General features: G+C 40.6%; 1 protein-coding gene across 7 annotated transcripts in view; it reads left to right on the top strand.

Annotated features, from left to right (window-relative positions):
- Positions 1-23505, top strand: part of ERMARD (ER membrane associated RNA degradation) — a 103254-nt gene that overhangs the window by 14133 nt on the left and 65616 nt on the right. Inside the window, exons 8-18 of one of the 7 annotated variants that reach the window (XR_012644988.1) lie at positions 2261-2375; positions 4159-4261; positions 5057-5086; positions 7191-7259; positions 7996-8169; positions 9453-9536; positions 10527-10606; positions 15371-15499; positions 17428-17637; positions 19205-19318; positions 20918-21065. Coding sequence is in view for 5 of the 7 variants with exons in the window: in XM_074990221.1 (XP_074846322.1) it covers positions 2261-2375; positions 4159-4261; positions 5057-5086; positions 7191-7259; positions 7996-8169; positions 9453-9536; positions 10527-10606; positions 15371-15499; positions 17428-17637; positions 19205-19318; positions 20638-20812 (1283 nt within the window). In the remaining 2 variants the exon portion in view is untranslated. Of the gene's footprint in view, positions 1-2260; positions 2376-4158; positions 4262-5056; positions 5087-7190; positions 7260-7995; positions 8170-9452; positions 9537-10526; positions 10607-15370; positions 15500-17427; positions 17638-19204; positions 19319-20637; positions 21263-23505 lie in introns of those variants that run through there. The other 6 variants (XR_012644987.1, XM_074990222.1, XM_074990221.1 and 3 more) reach the window with 6 other exon arrangements.

Below are 23505 nucleotides of genomic sequence, written 5' to 3'. Positions count from 1 at the left end.
TCTTGGTAAACCCAAAATGACTGTTGGAAACCGTGACTGTTCCACAGTTGTAGGTTTGAGACCTGCATTAAGATATCTGTGTGTGTGGCTGTTAAATGAATAACTAAATTGCAGAAGTATTTTGGTTATTTTCTTAAATGGAGAAAGAAAGTCTTCCATTGAAATTTAGTTTTCTTACAAAGAATATAGTACATACTCTGATCTTTCTGATAGTGAAAGTACAATCTTTGTAGTAAAGACTCTCCTACTTTACCTCTGAAAAGTTTTTAACTCTTTGCAGAGTCAGTGTGCTTAATTCACCTTGTGACACTCTTGCTTTTGCACCCATCTTGAGGTTGGTTATGAGGGAGGACAAAGGTACTGCTGCCATAGCCAGAGAAGAGCAACTTTCTGGGGGCAGGTTTCTCGAGAAACCCTGCTAGCAGAGGCTGCCTGCGAAATCTTTTGAATTCCCTATCTGTATCACTTCTTAGGCGATGCTTCCGACTCATAGGTGGCACCAGTATGCATAAGGCCTTGGCTTAGTGAGGGTTATGGTCACGTTGTGCTAGATCCATTCTGCTGGTGGAACCGAGACAAGGCCTCTCAAGGCAGAATCAAGTCCAAAATTCAGGGTCTTCTATATTGTGAAATTCTACAGCTGCTTCTACTACGGAAAGTCCTGTGGCACTTTATAGACTAACAGATTTTTTGGAGCAAAAGCTTTTGTGGGCAAAGACATGCATCTGATGAAGCAGGTCTTTGCTTACGAAAGCTTTTGCTCCAAAAAATTTGTTAGTCTGTAAGGTGCCACAGGACTTCTCATTGTTTTTGAGGCTACAGATTAACACGTCTACTGCTTTGATACTTACAGCTGCTTCTGAATTTGTCCTTTGCAACATCATTGTACTTTGGAATCTAAGCTTTTAGAAAACAAATATTCCGCGTCTTCGTGATTTCTTGTCCTTACGATTACAGAAAAAAAAATCTTAATTTGGACCTAATGCAAAGCAGTGCAGTGATGTCTGGAGGTACGTCTACACTGCAGCCTTATTTCAAAATAATCTATTCTGGAAGAGCTGTTCTGGAATAGTTTATTTCAAAATGAGGCTGTGACACAAAAATGCATTTCAAAATAGCACTTAGCTACTGCGAAATACAGCATCAACACACGTGGAGCTTATTTTGAAATAGTCATTGGATGCATTATGGCTTATTTTGAAATAAGTTCTATTCCCTGTTTTAACAGCACCCATTTTGAAATAGGCACTATTCCTCATAGGATGAGGTTTATCAATTTTGAAATAAGCCAACCACTATTTCAAAATTATTTCGAAATAGCGGTTGCGTTTTTTAAACACTCACATAATTATTTCGAAATAACAGCTGTTATTTCAAAATATCTGTGCTATGTAGACCTTTCCAGAGCGTCCAGGTTGCCTGACACAATGGCTTTGAGAGGTTTGAAATGCTGTTTATCATGAGGAGTTGGCAACTGTGGAACCTAAAAATGGCAATCTGCAAAACACAGAAAAAAGAAAATGTATGAAAAGCATGAAATGGAATTATTACACTAGCACAAGGAGTTACTATATTGATGTAATGAAATAAAATGAAATCAGCATTTTCTAAATTTATTTGAAGGTGATGCAGAATTTCCACCCTACTGGAAAAGAACTCAGGTTGTTCTTGTGGGCCATGTCTACACTAGACCATTTCGAAGATTACTAATGGGTACTGAAATGCATATTCAGTGCCTCATTAGCATGCCACCGACCGTGGCTCTTCGAAATTGCCACTTTTAGCTGCCACACAGCTTGTCCAAACGGGGGTCCTTTTCGAAAGGACCCCGCCAACTTCGAAATCCCCTTATTCCTATCAGTGCCTCATTAGTAATCTTCAAAATGGCTATTTGCATGGCCATTTCGAAGATTTGGGCTAGTGTAGACGTAGCCATGGTGGAGTATACTGATCTTGCCAAGACTGTAACCAGTTTTGAAAATTCATGCTTTATTTTAGTCTGTTATGTACTGCAGCTACCTGATAAAATATCATATCACTCTAATCTCAGAAATGGAGAAGGATTTTTAACTGCATATTTATTTAGTTGAAGTTCGAAAGCTTAACTAAGTAATTGAATAGCTGTTGGAGCCCTCTTTCTGGGTTAAGCAGAAATAATTTGTGTTTCTGAATAAGGTTTTGTGAGTAATTCTTCAGTAACTCTAACTCTCTGCAATTCAGTAGATACTGTTAATAAAAAAATGTTTTTGCTGATTTGTAGATATTAATCAAGAAGCACTTTCCTTAACTGAAGAACTAGCAAAGATTTCCAGTTTTGTGTTAAAAACAATGTTACCATTTTGGATTGCTGCGGTAACAGCTTTCAGGCAACACAGGTAACAGAAAAGCACTGTTACATTTTCCTTTATATTTTTGCTTACTAATCTCAGAATGAACTTTAAACTATAGGAGTCCATTATTTATGGAATTAAGATTGCCAGGTGTCCAGTATTGAACTGAACAGTCCAGTATTTGAGCTCTCTATCCAGTTAAAAAAATGAAATGTTAATTGTATTGGAAGTTTTCTCAGCCAGTGGAGGGGCTCTCCAGCTGAGTCCCGGTGCATCTCCAGAGGCCAGCTCCAGCAAAGCCCTCGTATCCTGTGCCCCCAGAAGGCCAGGGACTCTCATCTGTGGTGGACAAGGCTTTTGTGCCACTTTTGTTCATCTCAGTGTTCGCCTTCTGCAATGCCTGGGCCAGGTACAGCGACTCCTCGGCTGGGGGACAGAAAGAGATGTTAGCATGGGGCCGTGATCCTGCCCCTGTTGCCCTTCCCAGCCTGGGATGCCACTTCTGCCCAGCTTGGCTGACGGCCTCAGAGGGATCTGTCCTCCGGGTGCTAATGTAGTTCTGTTGTGACCCCTGGTAAAGTCTTGCTCTGCAGAGCACCCTCCTGCGAGGAGTTCCCCAAGTTAATGGTGCACTGGGGGAAGAACAGCCATAATTTCTGTTGTTTTTAAAGTCAATAATTATTTTACATATTTTTCTATTATGATCTGGTGAAGAATTGGATAGTTTCACAGCGAAGAATTGGATGGAATTTTATGCATGTTGTGTAATTTTGTTCGAATAAAAGCAATATGCAGACAAAGTTTATTTCTTTTCATTAATACCTAAATGTTTTCAATGTTGTTTGTAAATCTGTTGCAATATTATTTTCCAGTTAAAGTGTGTGTTTATCCATATAACTAACTGATTTTTATAAAGCATCTAATGAACCAATTTGCAAGTAATGAAGAAAATATATATATATTTTTTACCGCCACCTCCCCCCAGGCTGCTGGTGTCCGGTATTTTTGTAGAGAACATCTGGTAACCCTATATGGAATAATCTTGTAGTTTGTAAGCCTTTATGAATCAAAAGCATAAATGGAATCTAGAAGTGTTCACTAGCCTCATAATATGTGTACAATTCTTGGATCTGGCATTTAGCATTGGCTGTATTTGCATGAAAACCCTATCTTCGTTAGACTTCAGCAAAAAATCAAAATTAAATATTTTACTTTTCTAAGTGAAACACTTTTATGAGAGACTATCCTACTTTTTGAATAGACCAATGAGAGCTAGGATGCTAGACTTTGAAGTCAGCATAACAGTTTATATGACAATCAGAGAAAACAAACTTTTCAGGTTTGCAGATCTCTGTAATTGTGTGTTATTTTGGTCATTCCCCCGCACCTCTATCTGTCACAGCTTGCCTTTGTTTAGATTAGGGATGTTTTCTGGACAGGGAATGTTGTTTGTTGTATGTGCATAAGCAAAGTTGATCCTAATATTGGCTAGACAACAACTGTAATACAGATTTTAATTATTTATGGGCAGTCATAGAAGCTATATCTACACTTGCATTCCTCTGAAACAAAATAGGAAGAAGGGTTCTTTTGAAGATGGGGGTTTATTTTCAAAAGAGCCCCGTCTACTCTGCTTTTTCTCTTTCAAAAGAATCTCTTCCTTAAAGAGATTACGTACCTCATGCTTCATTTACGTAAATCAGTGCCTCATTTGCATTCCTCTTTCAGAAGAGGAATGTGAGCATAGACATAGCCAGATTGTTTTTGTTTTGTTTTCTTTGTTTAAAGAAAAATCTAAAATATTTCTTGTATTCCTGTAATTTTGCAGGTATGCTGACTGTGTTATACTTTTACTTCCTCAGCTGGAAAATGGACTTCGATTACTCTTCACTACAGTTAATAAGTGTCCACATAGACTGCTAACTGCTGAGGTAGATTTTTATATGACCATGGGACCTCTATTGTGATATTACTAATAACAAGCTTAACGCGTCCTACAAGAGTTTAGAACTCTATGTAAACTAAAAGTATTTTACTGGACCGTATAGTTGCATGTTTTACATACCTCTGCTGCTGCTTTGAGAATTTCATATGACAGCTCTCATCTTCTGTTTACAGTGGTTTGAAAAGTAAAACAGTATAGCATGGATACTTGGATGTACAGGTTGAACCTCTAAAAATCAGGATTCTCTGGTCCAGCATCATCCGTGGTCCAGCAGCACCACAGATATTCCTGCACCAGAGGGCCTTGGTGGTCAGGAGTTGGGTGACAGGAGGGTCTGGGGCTGGGAGCCTTCCTGGGGTGAGTGACAACCCTGGCTGGGTGGGGCCACAAGGTCTGCCAGGACCTGATACAACAGGGCTGGCCAGATGGCAGACCAGATGGGGCAGTAAGTAGAGGCATTCTGCAGGGGATGTCTGCTGAGGCCAGGAGGAGGTGTGGGGTGAGGGGGGTAACTAGGGAGGTCCTGACCTCGCCTTGTCTGGCAAACTCCCTCATTTGGGCCCAGTCAATTCCTAAGGTGTCGAACCAGGGAGGTCCAACCTGTAGTAGGCTACAGTGGAAAACTGTTTGCTATTTTTACTACTTTTTGTACCTTAAAGGGATAATTCCAAATTTATGGAAATTCTGGTTGGTCGTGGTAATTAGTAAATCAAAAATTCGACACATAAGTGTAGTTTGTTTCTAAAAATGTATTTATTACTATAATTTTTTTCTATTGTAGTCATCTTCTCTTTACACCACTTTTGATGAGGTAAGTTAACTGTAAAATCCTTTGGAATATTTAAATACCTTTTTTTCTTTATGTAAAGTGTTTATTGTTGAATTCAGTCCTAGAGAAAGATGTAGCAATGCTCTTATTGCTTTAAATTTACTACAATAAATATATAGATGCCTATCATCATACAAATGAATTATGTTGAAAGCATTTACAAAATAAAGATAATTCCAGGAACTTTTTGAACTTGAGAAAAGATTACCCACAGCTAAAGGCTATGTCTCAATTAGAACAATTTGTCAACAGATGTTTTTGTTGGAAGGTATCTTCCGACAAAACCTCTGTTGATAGATCGCAGACAAATTGCGAAGCAGATCACTCTTTTGATCTGCTCTGTTGATAGAGAGTGGCCAGGCTACCCAGCTGCTCTCTTGCTAAAACAGCCACCCAGAACCACAGCAGACAGGGTCGCAGATCAGCATTTCCTTCTAGGAGCCCTGTTGAGACTTGTCCTTAAAGAGACATCCTTCCCCCACAGACACTCGTTCCCTGCCCTTGCCATGGCATACGAGGGACAGCACAGCTGGTAGAACAGGGCTTCAGCTCTTCCTTGGAGACGCAGCTCTTTCCCCTCTATGATCTGAGTCATCCTCCAGAGGGCAGCATTGTGGTCCCTCTGAAGGTGCTCCCAGATGCAGCAACGGCTCCTCCTGCTGGTGCTGAGGTGTGGTTGGCTCTGCCTGTTGGTGAGGTGGAGTTGGCTGGGCCCTTGAATGGTGTAGGTGCAGCTGTGAAAAACAGAGGAGATGGTGAGTCATTCACACAGTGCTGCCCCCCATCGTGCACAGCAACCAACATCCCCTGGGCCAAGAGATGGTCTTGTGGCCAAGGTGAGTGTCTGACCACAGAGGGGTCCCATCATGGGTGGCAGGTGACCTGGGAGCAGCCTGGTCCTCCCAGGGCCCCTCCCGCCCCACACACTTGGCTCGCATTCTGTTGGTGGGAGCAGGCGCTGCCTCATGCCTGTGTGTTGGGAGCCACACTCCTCAGTGTGTTGGGAGCCAGGCCAGTGCCTTTGTGGCTGGCGTGCTTCTAGCCGTGGCAGGTGCTTGCAGGACCCCCGCCCCCAGGGCCTGGGGGTTGTCCAGCCTCCCATGAAGCCGGCAGCAGGCTGACACCTGTGCTCTGGGGGCTGTTTGCTGGGTCCGGGTGGTGCACACTACCTTGCACGTGGTTCCACATTCCTGGACTGCAGCACAAGATCCTGCCTGAGCCAGCCAGGTGACGGTCACAGCACACCCGGTCTACATCCGCCTCCCACGCCCTGCAGTGTGTGATGCACAGTGTACTCACCAGAGGGACCCTCGCCCAGCAGTAACGAAGCCCAGGAGGTGGCCTGGCTGGTAGGGACCAACTCCATCACTGTGAAGAGGCTGTTGCTGTCATCTGACACCATGTCTGGCTCCAGCAGGGGTTGGGGCTCAGAGGCCACCTCCTCCTGCTGGTGGTGATGCTCCAGCTGTGGTGGGGGGGCCTCCAGCACCATGTCTGTGCTGTGGGTTGGGAAGATGTGTGTCATCTCACCCCCTTCCCACCGCCGATGGAGTTGAACTCAGTGCAATAGGGGCAGGTGGCAAGTCCTACCCCGGAGCATCAGGCAGCATCCCGGTCCCAGACGTAGCTCTGCCCAAATCCCTTCACCTTTGCCGAGACCTACTCCGTGGATCTGGGTGGGAGCGGGGAGTTAGCATTGTACTCAGCTCATAGGAATAAGGGGATTTTGATGTTGGTGGGGTCCTTTCGAAAAGGACCCCTGTGTAGATGAGCCTCACGGGAGCAAAATGCAGCACTTTCAAAGTGCCGCAGCTGGCAGCATGCTAATGAGGTGCTGAATGTGCATTTCAGCGTCTCATTAGTGTTCTTTGATCTGGCCATTAGCATGGCTATTTCGAAGTGTTTGGTAAGTGTAGACACAGCCGTATTGTCCATCACTGCTAAATAAAATAGTTAACTTGGTTTCTGGAGGCTTAGTGATGGTTTAACTTAAACAACTGTAATCAGTATTTTTAGTTTAGCTTTATAACTTTGGATTTGTTCAACATTGTTGTCTTCAATTTCAAATGTTTTGTTTCTTTCCTAGATGCTAACAAAACATCTGAATGATAAAGAGATTAATCAGCTTCCTCTCATTCTTGGAGAGCCGGCAATGGTAAGTGTATCAAGTACTTTTTATTTAGGAGTACATTTGTAATTGATAGCCTATAAGTACAATAGATACTTCAGACACAAGAAAATCATGTGTCCAGTAATTTACAGTCCAGTGCCCTGATCCTGTTTCAGTATGAAAGATGCACAGTACTACTTGTTATATAAATAGAAGATTAGCTAAAACAGGGCAGAATTTTGAAAAGGAATTGAAACCCGACTTAAGAACATCAGTTTTTGATGGGAGTTGGCCTTATTACTGATCATCAATAAACTCAAACTGCAATTTGAAGTGGTTTTTTTTTTTTTGTTTTGCTTTTTTTTATTGGAAGGTGGCTATTTATTATTCACATCTTAACTTTCTTCCTTTTTAACTATTGTTCATCATATTGCCACCCAGACTACTTTGTTGATTTTGACCCTCGATTCTAGTCTGCCAGAGCTGTAAAGTGGAGATGCAGGAATCTTTACTTAAATTTAGTCATTTTCAGCTATTCTTGTTGAGTTTTGGGTAAGGAGTGTGATTCTTTGTTTTGTTTTTAATCTCTCCTTAGGCCTTTCTGAAGGTGGCAGTTGCATTTTTTTTAATAGAAGTGGGGCTGAAGAGGTGTTCCTCTTGCCCCTCTAAGTGCTCCATTTCTAGGGAGCTAACCCTTTTGTTCCCCAATAATTACATGCTTATTACAGTGTCTGTGGAATTGTGCTGTATATTTTTGTTTTCTTCACTTATAATTCCACAGGAATTTCTTTGGGATTTCTTGAACCATCAAGAAGGTCCTCGTGTAAGAGATCACTTAAGCCATGGAGAGGTCAATTTAAATGAGTTTCCAAGAGCAATAGCCAATCAGATACTTGCATTTTCAGTTACACTTCTATGCAAATTTTCAGAAGGGGAGGAATTCACAGCATTTAAGGTAAGGGCTGGTGTTATGCAAGCGGAACAGTGTGTAATTGTTTGGGTACCAAATATAATTTTAAAGCCATTTGTAAGCTACCCCTTTAATTTTTTTAACCTTCAGCACCCCTGCGGCAATAGGTTCTACACTAAGCTTTAAAATATTTTCCTGGTATTGCCTCTCTTGTACTGTAATACTAAAATGAAACATAAAAACTGTCCCCAGTATTATCCTTCCCAGTTCTAACCTGTTCTTTTCTTTTCACACCTCCATGTTAGTATCTATTTCTTCCAACTGCATTTTCACTGTTAATTTTTCAATTAAAACGGTATATGGACAGTTTAAGACTATCATTTTGTCCTCTTGACTTTGCTATTTATCTCCGTGATAGCTCAACTATGAACTCCCTCCTGTTTGTCAGTATCTTCCATTGAAGTGTAGTAAACCCCTTACTCACACGTAGCTTGCGTTCCTGGGCAAGCACATGTAAGTTGAATTTTGTGCAAGTCGGGGAAGCTGGGGAACTGACCAGCCCTGCTGCGCTGGTCAGTTTCTTGGCTCCCAGGACTGGCAGGGAGCTGGGAACCAGGCAGCAGCCTGGCTCAAGGCTCCCCTCCTTGCAGGAGCCAGAAAATTTCCTGCCTCCCACAAGCAGAGGGGAGCTGGGAGCCAAGTAAAGCTCATGTCAGAATCACATAAATAGAGGTTTTACTGTACCTAAAGTGTGGCTGAATCATTTATGGAGATAAGATCTCTACTCCTTGAGAAAATAAAACTATGAATAAGAACTCTGTGCACTAACGGAAATGTGGTTTTGTCCAGGCACTATATCAGGTCATGCCCAGTTATATTATTTACCAACACATGTATTTCAATGTTAATGGTCAATGAGCATGGGCCTCCCAATTTCCTTTTGATATTTGGGATAATTCTCCCTAATTTCAGTATATTTATGCAAGCTCTGCTTGGCTAAACCTCCTTTTATTAGCTATAACTCATTTTACTGTATCTTCAATGCTCAACATATCCTATTCCTGTGTAGAGTAAAGCTCTTTTGTCCAGAAAGTTTTATTGACAAAGATAGCAAAGAAGAAAAGTTCAACATGTAATATGCTAATTAGTGTCTTTTACTCTTCACTTTGACACATTTAATTGGACATATATAATCAGTCCCTTTAAGTCAATGAGACTGGCCCAGTCTAAAATGGAGCCCCTGCATAAATCTTCACAGAGCTTTACAGGATCAGAATCTAGTTTTTAAAATGAGTACATGTTTTATCACTTTTATTTTTGTAAATTAGGAGCATACAGTTATTAAACCACTGATCAGCTGTGCAAGTTGCTACTGTTCTCGCTTTCATCCAGTTGCCCGACTTAGAAAACAGGTATGTAGATAATGGCAGCGAGTAAAAACGTTTCATACATCTTAGTTCGACTTTGCCCCCAATGTAGACCTGGCCTGTGACTTCTAGAGATCTCCGTTTATTAAGATTTCTTGTTAAGTGTACTTCTCTTGTTGGTGTATTGGGGGCACTGTTCAGTCTCTTCAGATCTCTTTGCAATTTTGTTCCATCCTTTTGTGTTTAGTGCCCACTACCTTGAGTATTACCAGTTATGATTTCTTGGTGATTGATTATACGTTAAAGAGACATCTGACAAAGAGAGGGAGATAGCTGCCTCTGCCTAGAGATTTTGTTATGGTTGGTCAAAAAGCCTTTGGAAACCATAGATGTTGTAGCCTAATCTAGGCCTACTGAGAGATGTTGCTAGGTATTAGGGCTGTCAAATGATTTAAAAAAACTTAATTGTGATTTACAAAATTTTGTAAATGGTTGTGCTTAATGGTAGTGTTTTTAGATGGAGCAGCCTGGCAGCTCCATGGGGTAGGAGGTGGGAAGAGCACAGGAGGAGATGGGACACACATAGCCCCAGAAGCATCCAGCAGTGTGCCTCTGAGCACAGCACTCTGGGAGTAATCTGCAGATCACAGTTTGAGAATCACTGAACTGCTTGATAGTCTTTCTCTCTTTTTATTGAATTGGCTCTGTCTTAGACAGTGCCATCATATATAACTTTAAATAAGTGAGGATATGAAGTACAGTTGTGATAGTACTTTGATATTAGATGATGGAAGAAAAAAAAATCCTGCAATTTAAGTTTTATATTGTGGCATGAACTTTTTATTTTAGACTTTCCACCTTTTTTATCTTGGATACATGTGCCTTCAATTGTTACTATTGAATTAATTCCTTATTAGATTCAGTAATAGAAATATTTAAAAAATGATAAAATGTGTCATGGTTGCAAGGTATCTTCTGTGTATTATATCTTGTATTGAAGTTTGGCTTTTATTAAGGTGTATTCTGATTTCCTAGGTGCTGGAATGTATAAAGAGCATTAGTTCATGGTCTAACCTTCCTTCGGTGCTTGAAGAGCAAGTTCAGGAAATTACAGGGTATGTCAGAGCCATTTAAAGAAATCCTACCTTGAAACCATACTTATAAGGCCCTGTGTACTCCATAGCAAATGGGAGCTAAAAGCTGCAGCAGGGCTCCTATCTGTTACAACCGTATGGTACAGCAGCCTGGAATTCTGTAGCAGTTTCATGTAAACTAAAACTAGGTGTTTCTATTTAGTTCAACTTTAAAATTAAATAATACATTTACTACAATATCCCACATGCCATGGAGAAGTGGGCTAGCTTTTCTAGAGGTTTTTAACTTCAAGTTACCAATTAATTTGAGATGGTAAACACCTTGAGATGTGCCTATGCTAGCCCTTCCAAAACATTCCAAACTACAAACATTTGCTGTTTTCCCACTAAGGATGCTTTCACAATTCACGGGAGACTATTTAGTAATTCAGTGTGCTTAGTTAAGTGTGTATGATTTTGTTTCATTCTACAAAACAAAAAAGCAGTCCTGTAGCACTTTAAAGACTAATAGTGTAATTTATTAGGTGATGAGATTTCATGGGACAGACCCACTTCTTCAGATGTGGAAAATCCTGATAAATGATAACTGAGACGAAGAGAATTTAATGGAAAGATAGGAAAAAATGAAATTAAAACTGATAATTCAGATAGGACCAAAATGAGGGGGAAGAAAAATAGTGGCTACTAAGTGGGCTGCCTGGGATCACTATGAATATCAGAGGTGGGGAAGCTGCCCTTGTAATGTGTAAGGTAATTGATATCTTTGAGTTTGAGGTGAAAAGTATCAGACTTGAGAATGAACTCCAATTCAGTTGTCTTCCTTTGTAATCTGGTGTTAAAGTCTCTGTTTTAGAATGCAGACTAAGCTTTTTTGGGTGCTGTCACCTGCTGGATTGAAATGCTCACTGACAGGTTTATATGTATTCGGATTCCTAATTTCTGATTTGTGTCCATTCATTGTTTGGCAAAGGGATTGTGCAGTGTTTCAAATATACATAGCAGAGGGGCATTGCTGGCACATGATGACATATGTCACATTGGTGGAAGTGCAGGAGTATGAGCCCCTGTTTGTGTAACTGATGTGGTAGGTCCAGTAATGGTGTCGCCAGTGTAAATATGTGGGCAGAGTTGGCAATGAGGTTTGTTGCAAGGAAATGTTCCAGGATTAGTATTTCTGTGAGGTGGCCATGTGGTTGCTAGTAAGAATTTTTCTGAGGTTAGGCGCCTGTCTGTAGGAAAGAACCAGTCTGTCACCCTGGGCCTGGGAGAGTGCAGCATCATGTTTCAGTATAGGTTGTAGATTGTCAATAATGCACTAGAGGGGTTTGAGGTGAGGGCTATAGGTGATGACAAATGGTGTTCTGTTATTAACCTTCTTAGGCCTATCTAAAAGTAGCTTGTTTCTGGGTATTCATGTGGCCCTATCAATCCGTCTTTTTACTTCTCCTGGTGGGTAGTTAAGTTTTACAAATGCGTGGTAGAGATCTTGAAGTTTTTGGCTTCTGTCAGTAGGACTGAAGCAGATGCAGTTGTATCTAAGGCTTGACTATACACCATGGATCATGTGATGTGTCCTCAATGGAAGCTGGAGGCATGTAGGTAATAGTAGGAATCAGTGGGTTTCTGGTAGAGAGTGGTATTGATTTGACTATTGGTGATTTGGACTGTGGGGTCCAGGAAATGGACCTCTCATGTGGAATGGTTACGGCTGAGACTGATGGTGGGTCGTCAAAATCCCTGTGAAATTTTTCAAGTCTCTTTATCATGGCTCCGAATGATAAAGATGTCAGTGATGTAGCATAAGTAAAGGAAGGATGATAGGGGATGGTAGCTGAGAAGACATCATTCTAAGTCAGCCATAAAAATGTTAGCATACTGTGGGATTATGCAAGTGCCAATAGCAGTGCTGCTGATCTAGTGGTATAAATTGTCCCCAAATCAGAAATAGTTGTGGGTGAGAACTAAGTTACAAAGCTCAGCTATCAGATTTGTCGTGATAACATCTGGGATAGTGTTCCTAATCACTTGTAGTCCATCTTTCTGTGGAATATTGGTGTAAAGAGCTTCTACATTTATGGTGGTGAGGATGGTATTTTCAGCAAGATTTCGGATAGTCCATGACTTCCTCAGGAAGTCAGTGGTATCCGGAAGATAGCTAGGACTGCTGGTAGCATAGAGTTTGAGGAAGGAGTCTGCTTTGCTGGATAGTAAGAGTGCCAAAACCTGAAATGATAGGGCATCTGGGGTTACCAGGTTTATAGATTTCAGGAAGCAAACAGAATAACCCTGGCTGGGGTTCTGAAGGCGTGTCTGTGTGAATTTGGTCTCAAGTAGAGGCAGGAAGTTGGTGTAGGTTTGTTTGTTTTGTGGGTTTGTTTTTTTTTTTTGTATTCTTCAGTAGGATCAGAGGAAGGAGATCTGTAAGATATGGTGTTGGAGAGTTGTCTTGCCACCTGCGGTTCGTAATCTGACTTACTCACTGACTTACTACAGCACCCCCTTTGTCAGTTGGCTTGATTATAATGTTAGAGTTATTTTTGAGATTCTGGACAGCATTGCGTTCAATACAGCTGAGATTGAGGCACTTGGTGTTGTGTACAATGTCAGCCTGTGCATGGTTGCGGAAGCATTACATATAGAAATCCAGACTTTCACAACGACCGTTGAGGGGGGAAGTCCACATAGAATTCTTCTTCTTTTGGTGTTGGTAGGGGAGATCTAGGAGGTCAGCTTAATGTTCATTGGTGTGTTGGAAGTATTCCTTCAGACGGAAAGGGTGAAAAAAGTCGTCAAGGTCACCAAAAAGTTGTATGAAGTTCTGGGGCAGAAAGTCAGTCCCTGGGATAAGACAGAGTCTTCTGCTGGGCTAAGTCTGTAGGTGGAAAGGTTCACAATAGTCTCCAGTGAGTTGAGGTTGTTGCTGTTGTAGTATCCTGCGGTATGAAGTAGTTTACATAGTATATTGTCTTTTCTCTCTTGTGTGGAGTAGAAGCAGGTATTATAGATATTTTGTCTTGTTTTATTAAAGTCCCACAATTTGGCATCTTGTGTGGAAGTTTGTTTATTGATGAGTTTCAAGGTCTGAGAGGTAATTTTTTCATTCAGTTATCCTTATAAGACATTCCTGCTTTTCTGTAGTAACTTGTTCTGAATTTTAGCCTCCTTCTCAGAGTCTTCATTATTACCCTCCAAAGATGGGCAACATCATATCCAAAGATATGTCTACACTGTGCAGCTTTTAGCAACAAGGCTGCGTTAACCCAGGCTTGTTGATAAAAGTCGGCTTGTGTGAATGCAATTTGTTGGCAGTTTTGATGACCAAATATTTCCACCTTCAATGAGTGTTTCATTTTGTCAGCCAGAGAACACTGCTGCCAACAAAACAGCATTCATACGTGCATTTGCCATGCAAAACTGTTAGTTCGCCTCCCATGAATAAGTAGTCATGAACAACAGAAGTTTTGCTGAGCAATTGCAAGTATAGAGACAGCCTTAAAGAGTAATAAAGTACCTTTGCTTCTGTAGAAGAGATAGTAATGGTGTTTATTCATAAAGTATTTTGTGAATAAAGATGCTGATGTTTATAACTGAACTTACATAAATCACTTAGCCTACTGTACAACTGAAGCCATGTTAGAAATAGGGGAAGGTAATATGAGTCAAAGCCCTGGTGAAAAAGTTTTTGGATAATAACTTTAGCTGTGGCTTTTTGGAGAGAGTGCCTTTAGTGAAGGTGAGATATGATGACGCGAGAGAAAGTTATAGCAATTTTGAGTAAGAGAAGACCAACCATTTTGATGATAGACAAAGTGAGGAAAGATGGATTTTGGTAATGTTTAAAGTGGTGACAGGATTTAAGTAAGTGGATATAAGGGGAGGAGATAGAGAAGAGTAAAATGTAAGTTTGAGCTTTGGAAATAATAAAGTTAATGAAGTTAAGGATAGCAAGAAAGGCAGTAGAGAAAAGGAATAAAGAGCAGCTTTCTTCTGAAAGGACAGTGTTTGAGATGATTATGGGAGGCTTGAGGAGGCATCTCACAAACTGTTGGAAGCAATGCAGGAATGGAGAACAGGACCTTGAAGGCACAGAGAGAGCTGAAATGATACAAACAATCATATAGCTAGGTTAATAAAGCAAGTAAAGAAAGCAACAGAAGCCTGAAGGATGCCAACACAGGAGAGGAGGAGCCATCCATAAGAGAGAGATTGATGGACCTGGTTGCAAAGTAGAGAAGCTCGGAGGAGTAGGGATGAAGAGAAGGGGAGGTAATCAGCTGTGAAGACGACAAAAAATCTCATCTAGCAGAAGAAGCTTGGATACTACAGTGGTGGGAGACCTTTTAAAAATCTAGATAGAGAGATTAAGTAGGATAAGAGTGAGAAATTCTGAAGCTTGACAAGGAGGTGGCCATTAGTGATTTCAGTGAGGCAGTTTGGGACATACAGACGGGACAGAAGATAGGAAACCTGAGGAGATGAAAGATATGAAGTCTGCCTGTACATAATTGAAGTACTTAGCATGTGGCAGGAACTTGAAGAAGAAAATAAGGAAATGGGTTGTTTAGGGAGGCTGGTGAGATGGAAAGGAAGATGCTTTTGAGGTGAAGGACACAAATATTTGCTTATTAACTGGAGGGAAAAGAAGTCAAAGGATTACTGGTTAGTACTGGCTATATGGCCAAAATTTATATAACAAAGTAATTTTTACTTCAAGTGAATCATACATTGTACATACTACTTTATTTTTATGAAAGATTCTAAGTAACTTTTATCCTTGTTTTTAAGGCAGGAAAGAAGTGCAGAAACTAGTCCTTGTATGTCTGTGATTACAGAAATCCTCTCTCAATTGCAACACCATTTGCCTCAGAATTGCTACATTTTAGATGATCTAGTGAATGATCTTCTAACTGAGAAGTAAGTTTGTTACCACACCCTGGAGTCCATGCCTGAAAACATTTTTCACCTGGAAATAGAAAGGTGGGACAGTCATGACAGCTCACTGTACAAGTATTCCATCCCTTATTTGTAGAGCAGCATTGTTGATGGAACCATCACATGTAACTCTGTGGTATTGTAGTTTCCTCGGTGTAAAAGTCTAAGAGTCAACAGAGAACTGTCCCTAGAATGAAGGGGAGAGGTTCAAAATGCTGTCACAGTAATGTCTTTCCTTTGGAGTATAACTTGAAGAAACAAACATGATTATATTTCAGAAGCAGGGTAGCAAAATAGCTACATATCCACCAGAACTTTATGACAATAACTTGATTAAAATACCTTCAGTCTGCTTTATGGAGTTCTATAACACTTCACTATAGATTTTAGTCTTAGCATTGTGATATATGTTGGTTCTAGGAAGTCTGGAGGTCTAACTATATCTCACATTATGTCAGTTCAGTTTTAGTTTTCAAACTTATCTCAGTTCAAATTTTTAAAAATCCCACATCAGGGTTTTTGAAGAATCTTTCTTGAGCACTTTGGGTTGGATTTAAACTAGCAATGTACAGTTGGTCCTTCAGCCATCTTGTTAATATGAATTGATGGACTTATTTTGATATGTAAAGAACAGATGTCTAATTCATTACAGTCGATAACACAGCTAATGTGAAATGCATCCTTGTTTGCTATCTCCAAAGCCAGTGAGTGAATATATTTAAAAACAAAAATGTTTTCCCATCTCAGCAGCCTCATTGCATGAGAATGGTATGTTGAAGATGTACCTTCTGTTACATAATGTATAGTTAGAAGGCTTTGTTTTCCACTGTTGCTAATCTGTCACTTTCATAAACATTAAAATCCTTTTAAGGCATTAAAGTAAGAGGCTCATTAATATTATTTAAGGTTTTTTTATTCTGATGACATGGCATGGCAAAATATCTTTGTTTAATAAATTCGTCCCAAAAAACAACCATTTGAAATGATGTGTAGCCATCAAGAATTGTGGCATACTTAATATTAGTTAACTAACACACATAAAGATGATAGCATAAGTTGGCATTTTAGTGTTTCTTAATGAAGCCTAATAGAGTGTGGCATTGATTAAAACTATAACTCTACTACACGTTGAACCTCTCTTGTCCTGCACCCTTGGGACCTGACCAGTGCCATAAGAGAGAATTTGTCCGACAACAGGAGGTTAGTATTGTCTTGCATGTTACTAACACTTCCGCTGCTTACAGGGCTCTTAGAAGACATTTAGGGGTAAATTACAGCTAAATAACAGCACAGAACACTGAGATCCAGGACTGGTGGCTGAAAACAAACTTTATTGGATTCAGGAAATTTGATAAGTGGTTATCCGGCTAGCTAAACTCATGCTGGATTATGGAGTTTGCTGGATGAGGAATTACGAATTAGAGAGATTCATCCTGTGTTTGTATTTTGTGAAATGCTAAGACTAGTTCTTAGTGTACTAATACTATTTAGCTCATGGTATTTTGTTTTGGTGAAGTTTCTGTTTTCAATACTGGTCTATTTTGAACTGAAGTATAATTAGCGATAGGTTTAAAACATAGACTCCTCCTGATTCACTAATGTATGCTGTATATTTTTGTCCAGTTTTGTATATTGTGGTATTATTTCTTTACTGCTCTGTTCTGGAATGAGAAACATCTCAAACATCTCATGATGTGATATTACTTACAGTAAATTGAGCAAGCATACAAAGCACTCATGTTGACTAGACTCTTGTTTTGGTGAGTCATTCGGAGACTGTGAATCTGTTTCCAGGACTTGTGTTTAGAATGGTTTTAGCTTGGACTATATTGGAATCAGTGTGAAATCTGTCAGTTTCTAAATCCTGCTAATGAAAACTGAAACAATAAAAAATGTTTCCTGTTTTACAGGCTACTGGCTGAACTTTGTAGTATGCACATTTGTACCCTATACTGCCCACGTTCTGTACTGGAAATATTGGCCATACTCCGTAAGATAAGCACACAGTGCCATCAGGTGTCAGATCAAGTTATTGCCAGCAGTGAAATGAGATACAAACAGTGGATAAACAAGATGCTACGTTCTCGCCAGAGGCATAACTATCTGCGAATGTTAAACAGGTTGGTTAAGCTTTTTTCCTTTTGGAGATGAAGGGGTACTTTTAAGAGAGTTATAACAAGAAAGTGAACCCTTCTTTTCCTTTATTTTGCATGAATACTTTACTATATTCTGTTTATAAAATGCTGCTAACTAGGTTATATGTTATTTGTCTACTTAGAGGTAAGGATCCGACATAATTTCCATTATACAGCAGTAGATCAGTGGCAAGCAAATTCAAATTGGAAAATTTTATTTTTGATATTTTTAACATTTTTCTGTTGTCTAACCAGGAATTATTAGGATCCAAATCAAATGTTTCAATGATGTTTTTATTCTTTTCCTTTGTTCAGTTGGATGAAACTAAGCATTAAAATAAAGAAGGGGGAAAGGGAAGTAAAACTTGTGATCTCTTAAAACTGAATTACAGAGGTTATCACTGCGTCTCTCTTCAGGCAGATCTACAGTAAACTGGAAAGTTGATCTTAGATATGCAATTCCAGATACTACAGTGCATATCTGGAATCAGTGTATCTCAGATCAATTTATCAGGCCATCCATACAGAGGAGGTCTATGGGAGAAACTTTCCCATTGATCTCCCTTACTCCTCACAAGAATGAGGAGTACTAAGGTCAACCGTCAAACCCTGATGATTCAATTTAGTGCATCCCCAGTAAGCATGCTAAAATGAACCCTGGACAATCAACCCTGACTGGGTCAATCTTCCAGTAAGTATAGACTGTAACAAGACCTCTTTTACCTAGACCACAGACTCGTTCAGTTTCTGTCATCCCTTTCCCAGAGGGGCTAGGGTTTGCAAAGTGTCTTCTGTGGTAGGAGCCCAGACCCTCCTCCTGGGACTCCCTCCTCCACTGTTCCTGAGCTGGGGCTGGTCTGCCTACCTCTTAGGCTTCTGCTCTTCTTGCTCTGTTTCTCTTCCAACCTTCTCTTCTGCTCTCTCTCCCTGCCCTTCCAATTGTGAAGGGTTTTTAAAGGCTTCTTAGTAAGCCAATAATGAAGTCCACTGGCCCCAATTTTGGCTGAGCCAGCTCCCATCTAGCTGTCTCTAATTGCCCTGCTTGTAGTCAGCAGGTTCTTCTGCCTGTTTGGGCTGCCTTTCTCTCCCTCTGAAGGGGCTGTCTGCTGTGGCCCTATCACAAGACATACTCCTCATCTTATTGATTAGGATGCTGGCCCAGGTGAAGAGTAATGGCTAAGATTCCATTTATGTAACTGCTAACCAGCAGTGTTGCTTGGGGTCTGGGATGACATTCTAAAAATATGAGCACAGTCAGAGAAGCTAGAAATTTAAATAAATAAGAAGTAATTTTAATGTTATTTGTGTTACAGATGGTTAAATATCTTAGTCATGGATATATATGCTTATTTCATAGTAGTCACTACAGGACAAAAGTTAATGTTCTTGTTTCTGTGTGCCTTTACTGTTTCTTTCTGTTCCTTAACATATCTGGATTTATTTAACGTGAACTTCATCTCCAAATTTTCAATCCCCATACCCATTTCAGGGTGGAACAGGAAATCACAATAAGAATTTTGTAGTTAAAAAAAAAAATTCTGTTCATTTGTAGCATTAAATTTCTGTCTCCTGTGTTGCGGCTGATTTTAATGTTGATTGCACTGGAACTAATCAATATCCATACTGTTTGTGAGAAGAACCCGTATGATTATCAGAGGTATCTAAAGTGAGTATATAGTACTTGTTACTTGTTTTATTAAAATAAGTGAATAATTTAGACTTTTTCCAACCTCCTTTTGAAAACTTTAGGTCTACATTATGTATCCTAATTGAAATTGCAGTTTAACAGAATGAACTACATCAGGGAGTCGCACTTTTTTCCCCAACCATTGCGGTAACATATTGAATATTTAATTAATTAATTAATTATTAATAATAATATAGAGTCTGTTCTGGTCTGGCTATCGTCTGAAGAAGTGGGTCTGCCCCATGAAAGCTCACCTAATAAATTATTTTGTTTGTCTTTAAAGTGCTACTTGACTGATTTTTTGTTTTGATAGTATATAGACTAGCACGGCTCCCTCTCTGTTACCATTGCAGTAACAATTTGGAAACTGATGAGACGCTTACTAACAGCAATGCCTTTGTTTACAACATGGCTATGGTTACACTAGCGAGTTTTGCTGACAAAACCAATGGAATGTCCACACACAAAATGCGTTTTCCTGACAGTTTGCTGACAAAACTCAGCACTTTCACTGTCAGCGTTCTGCCTCTCAGCTGTGAGGCTTAAGGCTGCTGTTGACTGATTTTGTCAACAAAGAAGCTGTGTGGATGCTCTGGGGGGGGGCTTTCCTTGACAAACAGGGCATCCAGAACAATGGGCAACCCTGTCTGCTGTGCTTCTGAGTGCCTGTTTTGTTGAGAGAGCAGCCAGGCAGTCTGGCCGCTCTGTTGACAGAGCAGAGCACTCTCCCAATTAGCTTTTGTGTGTGGCTGCACTTTGTCAACAGAAGTTTTGTCAGGAAATCTCTTCTGGCAGTGGCTTCTATAGACAGACTGCTGTAGTGTAACCATTGCCCTTGTGTTTTGGCTATTAAGTCTCAGGTTTTTTTTAGACTTCCCATTGGCATAAATAGCAGGATAATCTCACCCAGTACAAAATTAATAATGCATAATAAATTCTTGATTTAGCATGTAGTCAGCTTCATCTGTTCTACACTTTATTGGAGATCACAGGGATTGTAAAGTATTTATCTGCCAAAAGGAGAAAACTATAGAAGAGAACTTGTTGCTTATATTTCTATGTTCGCATGACATTGCTTTTATTGTGCACAATTATGAACCTCAATTCTGAATATTTTGTGTCAGTGTCTTTTTCTTTCTGCCCACCTTTGCATTAGGCAAAAAAAAAAAGTGAGGGTTGGGCAACCTGGAAATCAGGAAAAAATAGCAGCCCCAATTTGGGCATCATCATGGTCTGGTTTGTCTTATCTTTAGAAAGTCTTTTTAAAAGAATTATTTTTCCCTTTGCGTTTCTTGTAGGTTTCTAAAATCAGTCTTGCAGTATACCGAGAATTTGGTGACATACACAAGTCCAGAAAAGAACAAATGGGATGAATCCTTGGAACTTACACATAAAGCTCTGATTAAAATTAGGACTTTCAATGAAAGAAAGCTAACATTAACACAGTTAGCGACAAAATTGAAGTTGTCCTGAAAAAGCTTGGTTTCTGTTACATATGAAAACTATTTTTTTTTAAAGCCTCACAACATAAAGTGGCCAAAACTCTTAAAATAGTTCTTCTCCTCTCTTTGACTGCAGCTTCCGTCAAAATGCCTTTGCAAGCAGAATTGGGCATTTACTTAATGACTGTGTTGATGATTGGGGTTGGATAATTGCACTTCCTGAAAGTGGAACATTTGTCAAGTGCACAACGAGACTGAGCTCTCACCTCGGAATTATTTGAAATGTATCTATTATTTAATTGTATTATGTGTGCTTTCTGTTACTTTGTGAGGTAAAGATTTATTTATTTTTCATTTTATTTTTTTTAGAAAAGAAAAAAAGCAAAATATTTTTACACAGTACCTGAAAATGACCCAAAGGAAAACAAGTAAAATAAATGTATTGGGCAACAATGTCAAAGTATAAAATTAAAAAAAAAAACATTCTAGGGTCATAGATCTAATGTTCGGCCATTTCTGCATCCACATATGACCCATTATTTCTCATGTCTTTAAAAAATTCCATAACAACAAAGAAAATTACAACATGTTAAGTTAATAGCATTTTCTGAAATCTTTGTTTGCTAGTACTAACACAGACATGGGCAAACTTTGGTGTCTGATTTTCCCTCCCTCCTGTGGGCTAAAGTTATGTCTGGCATTTGCTCACACATGAACCTATTGCAGACCTGAATCTATGGGCTAGAAGTTATGGCTCGCTACAGGCCGTATCTGACCAGAAGATATTTAGGTTCTCATCAATGTTCCCTCTAATTTTTTCCATGATGATTTTTTTTTATGTGTACCCAGGCATGTGCAGATGTGCCTCGCCAGTAGAAACGCATGCTGTCCACTGTGGGTGGCTCTGGGTACTCTGCTAATCATCTGGGCAGCCACCCAAGCACCCAGTTGCGAGGGAACTCTTGTTCTTATCCCAGTTCAGCTTACAGGGAGAGAAGCTGGAGAAATCTGTGTCATAGAACAACACTGGCCCCCCGTACACAATCATGCACACTAGTTGTACTTACACATTGCATAGCTTGACTGAGAGAACTTTGGCCCTTGGAGTGCATGCATACCACTTCGCAGTACGGAATGTGGTCAGTTACACCATTCTTCCAGTCTCTGGAGCATCTACAAGGAACTCCTCAGACATATTCTTGTCTGACTTGGAAAATACAGTTTGTCCTAAATCAGGCATTCACCTACCCCTGAGCCTCGGGCTCATGGCTACGTACGTGGTTCATGATGGTTTTTCATTGATTTTGCAAGCCTTATGGCTATGCTACATCATAAAGTCGATTTTTTTTTTTAAGGCAGTTAGCTCTATTTTACAATGTCACTGTCTTCGCTCTGTGCATGATTTGGTCAATTTTAGGGAGGGCTAAGGCTGATATTATTACATTCACAAAGCAAGTGGGTGTAGTGCCAAGTTTGAATTTAAATGGTTGGATTAATGCTGGTGTGGAAATGGCAATTATTTACATCAACTTTATTGGCCACCAGAGGTGTCCCGTGTATATTCTACAATGCCCCGGGGTTGTCCATGGTGGCCACTTGCATCTCTGCTTCTCTCCAGGGGTGCAGGAAGTAGGTAACAGGAAGCCTGTGAATTTGAATTCAGCACTAGGAAGCCTGGGAAATGGAAGTGGGAATCTTGGGCCCATTTTGAATTCATTTCTTTATTATCAGCACAGTGATGGCTTCTACACATTTAAAAATAGACCCATCACGGGGTGGTGGCTTCTTCCCTGCACAGTATATAGGAGTGGTCGAGATTTTTTTTTTCCAGCATTGGCGGCAGCCCCCACCCCACCACACCATGTGGCAGCTAGGCTGTGGGTGTCAGCTTGTATGAGAGGCCAAGGGACTTCTTTTCAGCGGTTCACATTTGTACATGGGCAGTCCCTCCCCCCGACTCCTGTTGTGCCATGCAGTCGGGGTCTGTCCCCTGCCCAACTACATCATGTGGCTAGCCTCCGACCCAATAAAAGCATGAGCCTGCGATGCAATGCAGACCATGCTGCCAGACAGCACCATGCCCTGCCTTGCACATGGTGAAGGCTCCAAAAGCAGAGAAGTTTTTTGGGACCTGGCTGCCACCATGGGAAGTTTCCATGGCAAAGACTTGGGGGCTACCTGTTTTTGCTGTGTTCAGTGGGGCAGCATGCATTGGGGGGCTGGCAGAAAGCCAGTGAGGGAACACTCTCAACCAGTCACTCAACTACACCTCACCACTGGAGAAAGCACCCCAAGGGACCTATCCACTGAAGGCACCATCTCCACTCATCTGTCAACTACACCCCCACACCTGATCATATGAGAGGTGGCCAGCCCCCACACTCACTGATATTCAGGGCACCCGGGCCAGAGAGAGTCCCCCGAAGAGACCTGTCTCCTGAAGGACCATGTCAACTTATTCCTCAGCTCCCACTCCCAACCTATAGTGTGATCCATTGCACCAAAGCAAGCTCTGGAAATTTGGCTCCATTTCAAGAAAGCACTTTTTGTTTTCAATTTACTGAGCTGTTTCCGTTATTGTTTGCAAGATGTGTCATACCATACTTACTGTGCTTTGAAGGAGAGAAAGTAGCTGAGGAACCAGTTGACAAGATGCAGTCACCAGGGTGATCCCGGTGCACAGAGTCATTCTGGCACAGGGGAATGATGGTTCCCTACCTGACA

Source organism: Carettochelys insculpta, chromosome 3 (genome assembly GCF_033958435.1).
Source record: "Carettochelys insculpta isolate YL-2023 chromosome 3, ASM3395843v1, whole genome shotgun sequence".
NCBI lineage: Eukaryota > Metazoa > Chordata > Testudines > Carettochelyidae > Carettochelys > Carettochelys insculpta.
The sequence above is the reverse complement of the archived record's forward strand: the minus strand, read 5'-3'. Positions and strand labels throughout refer to the sequence as shown.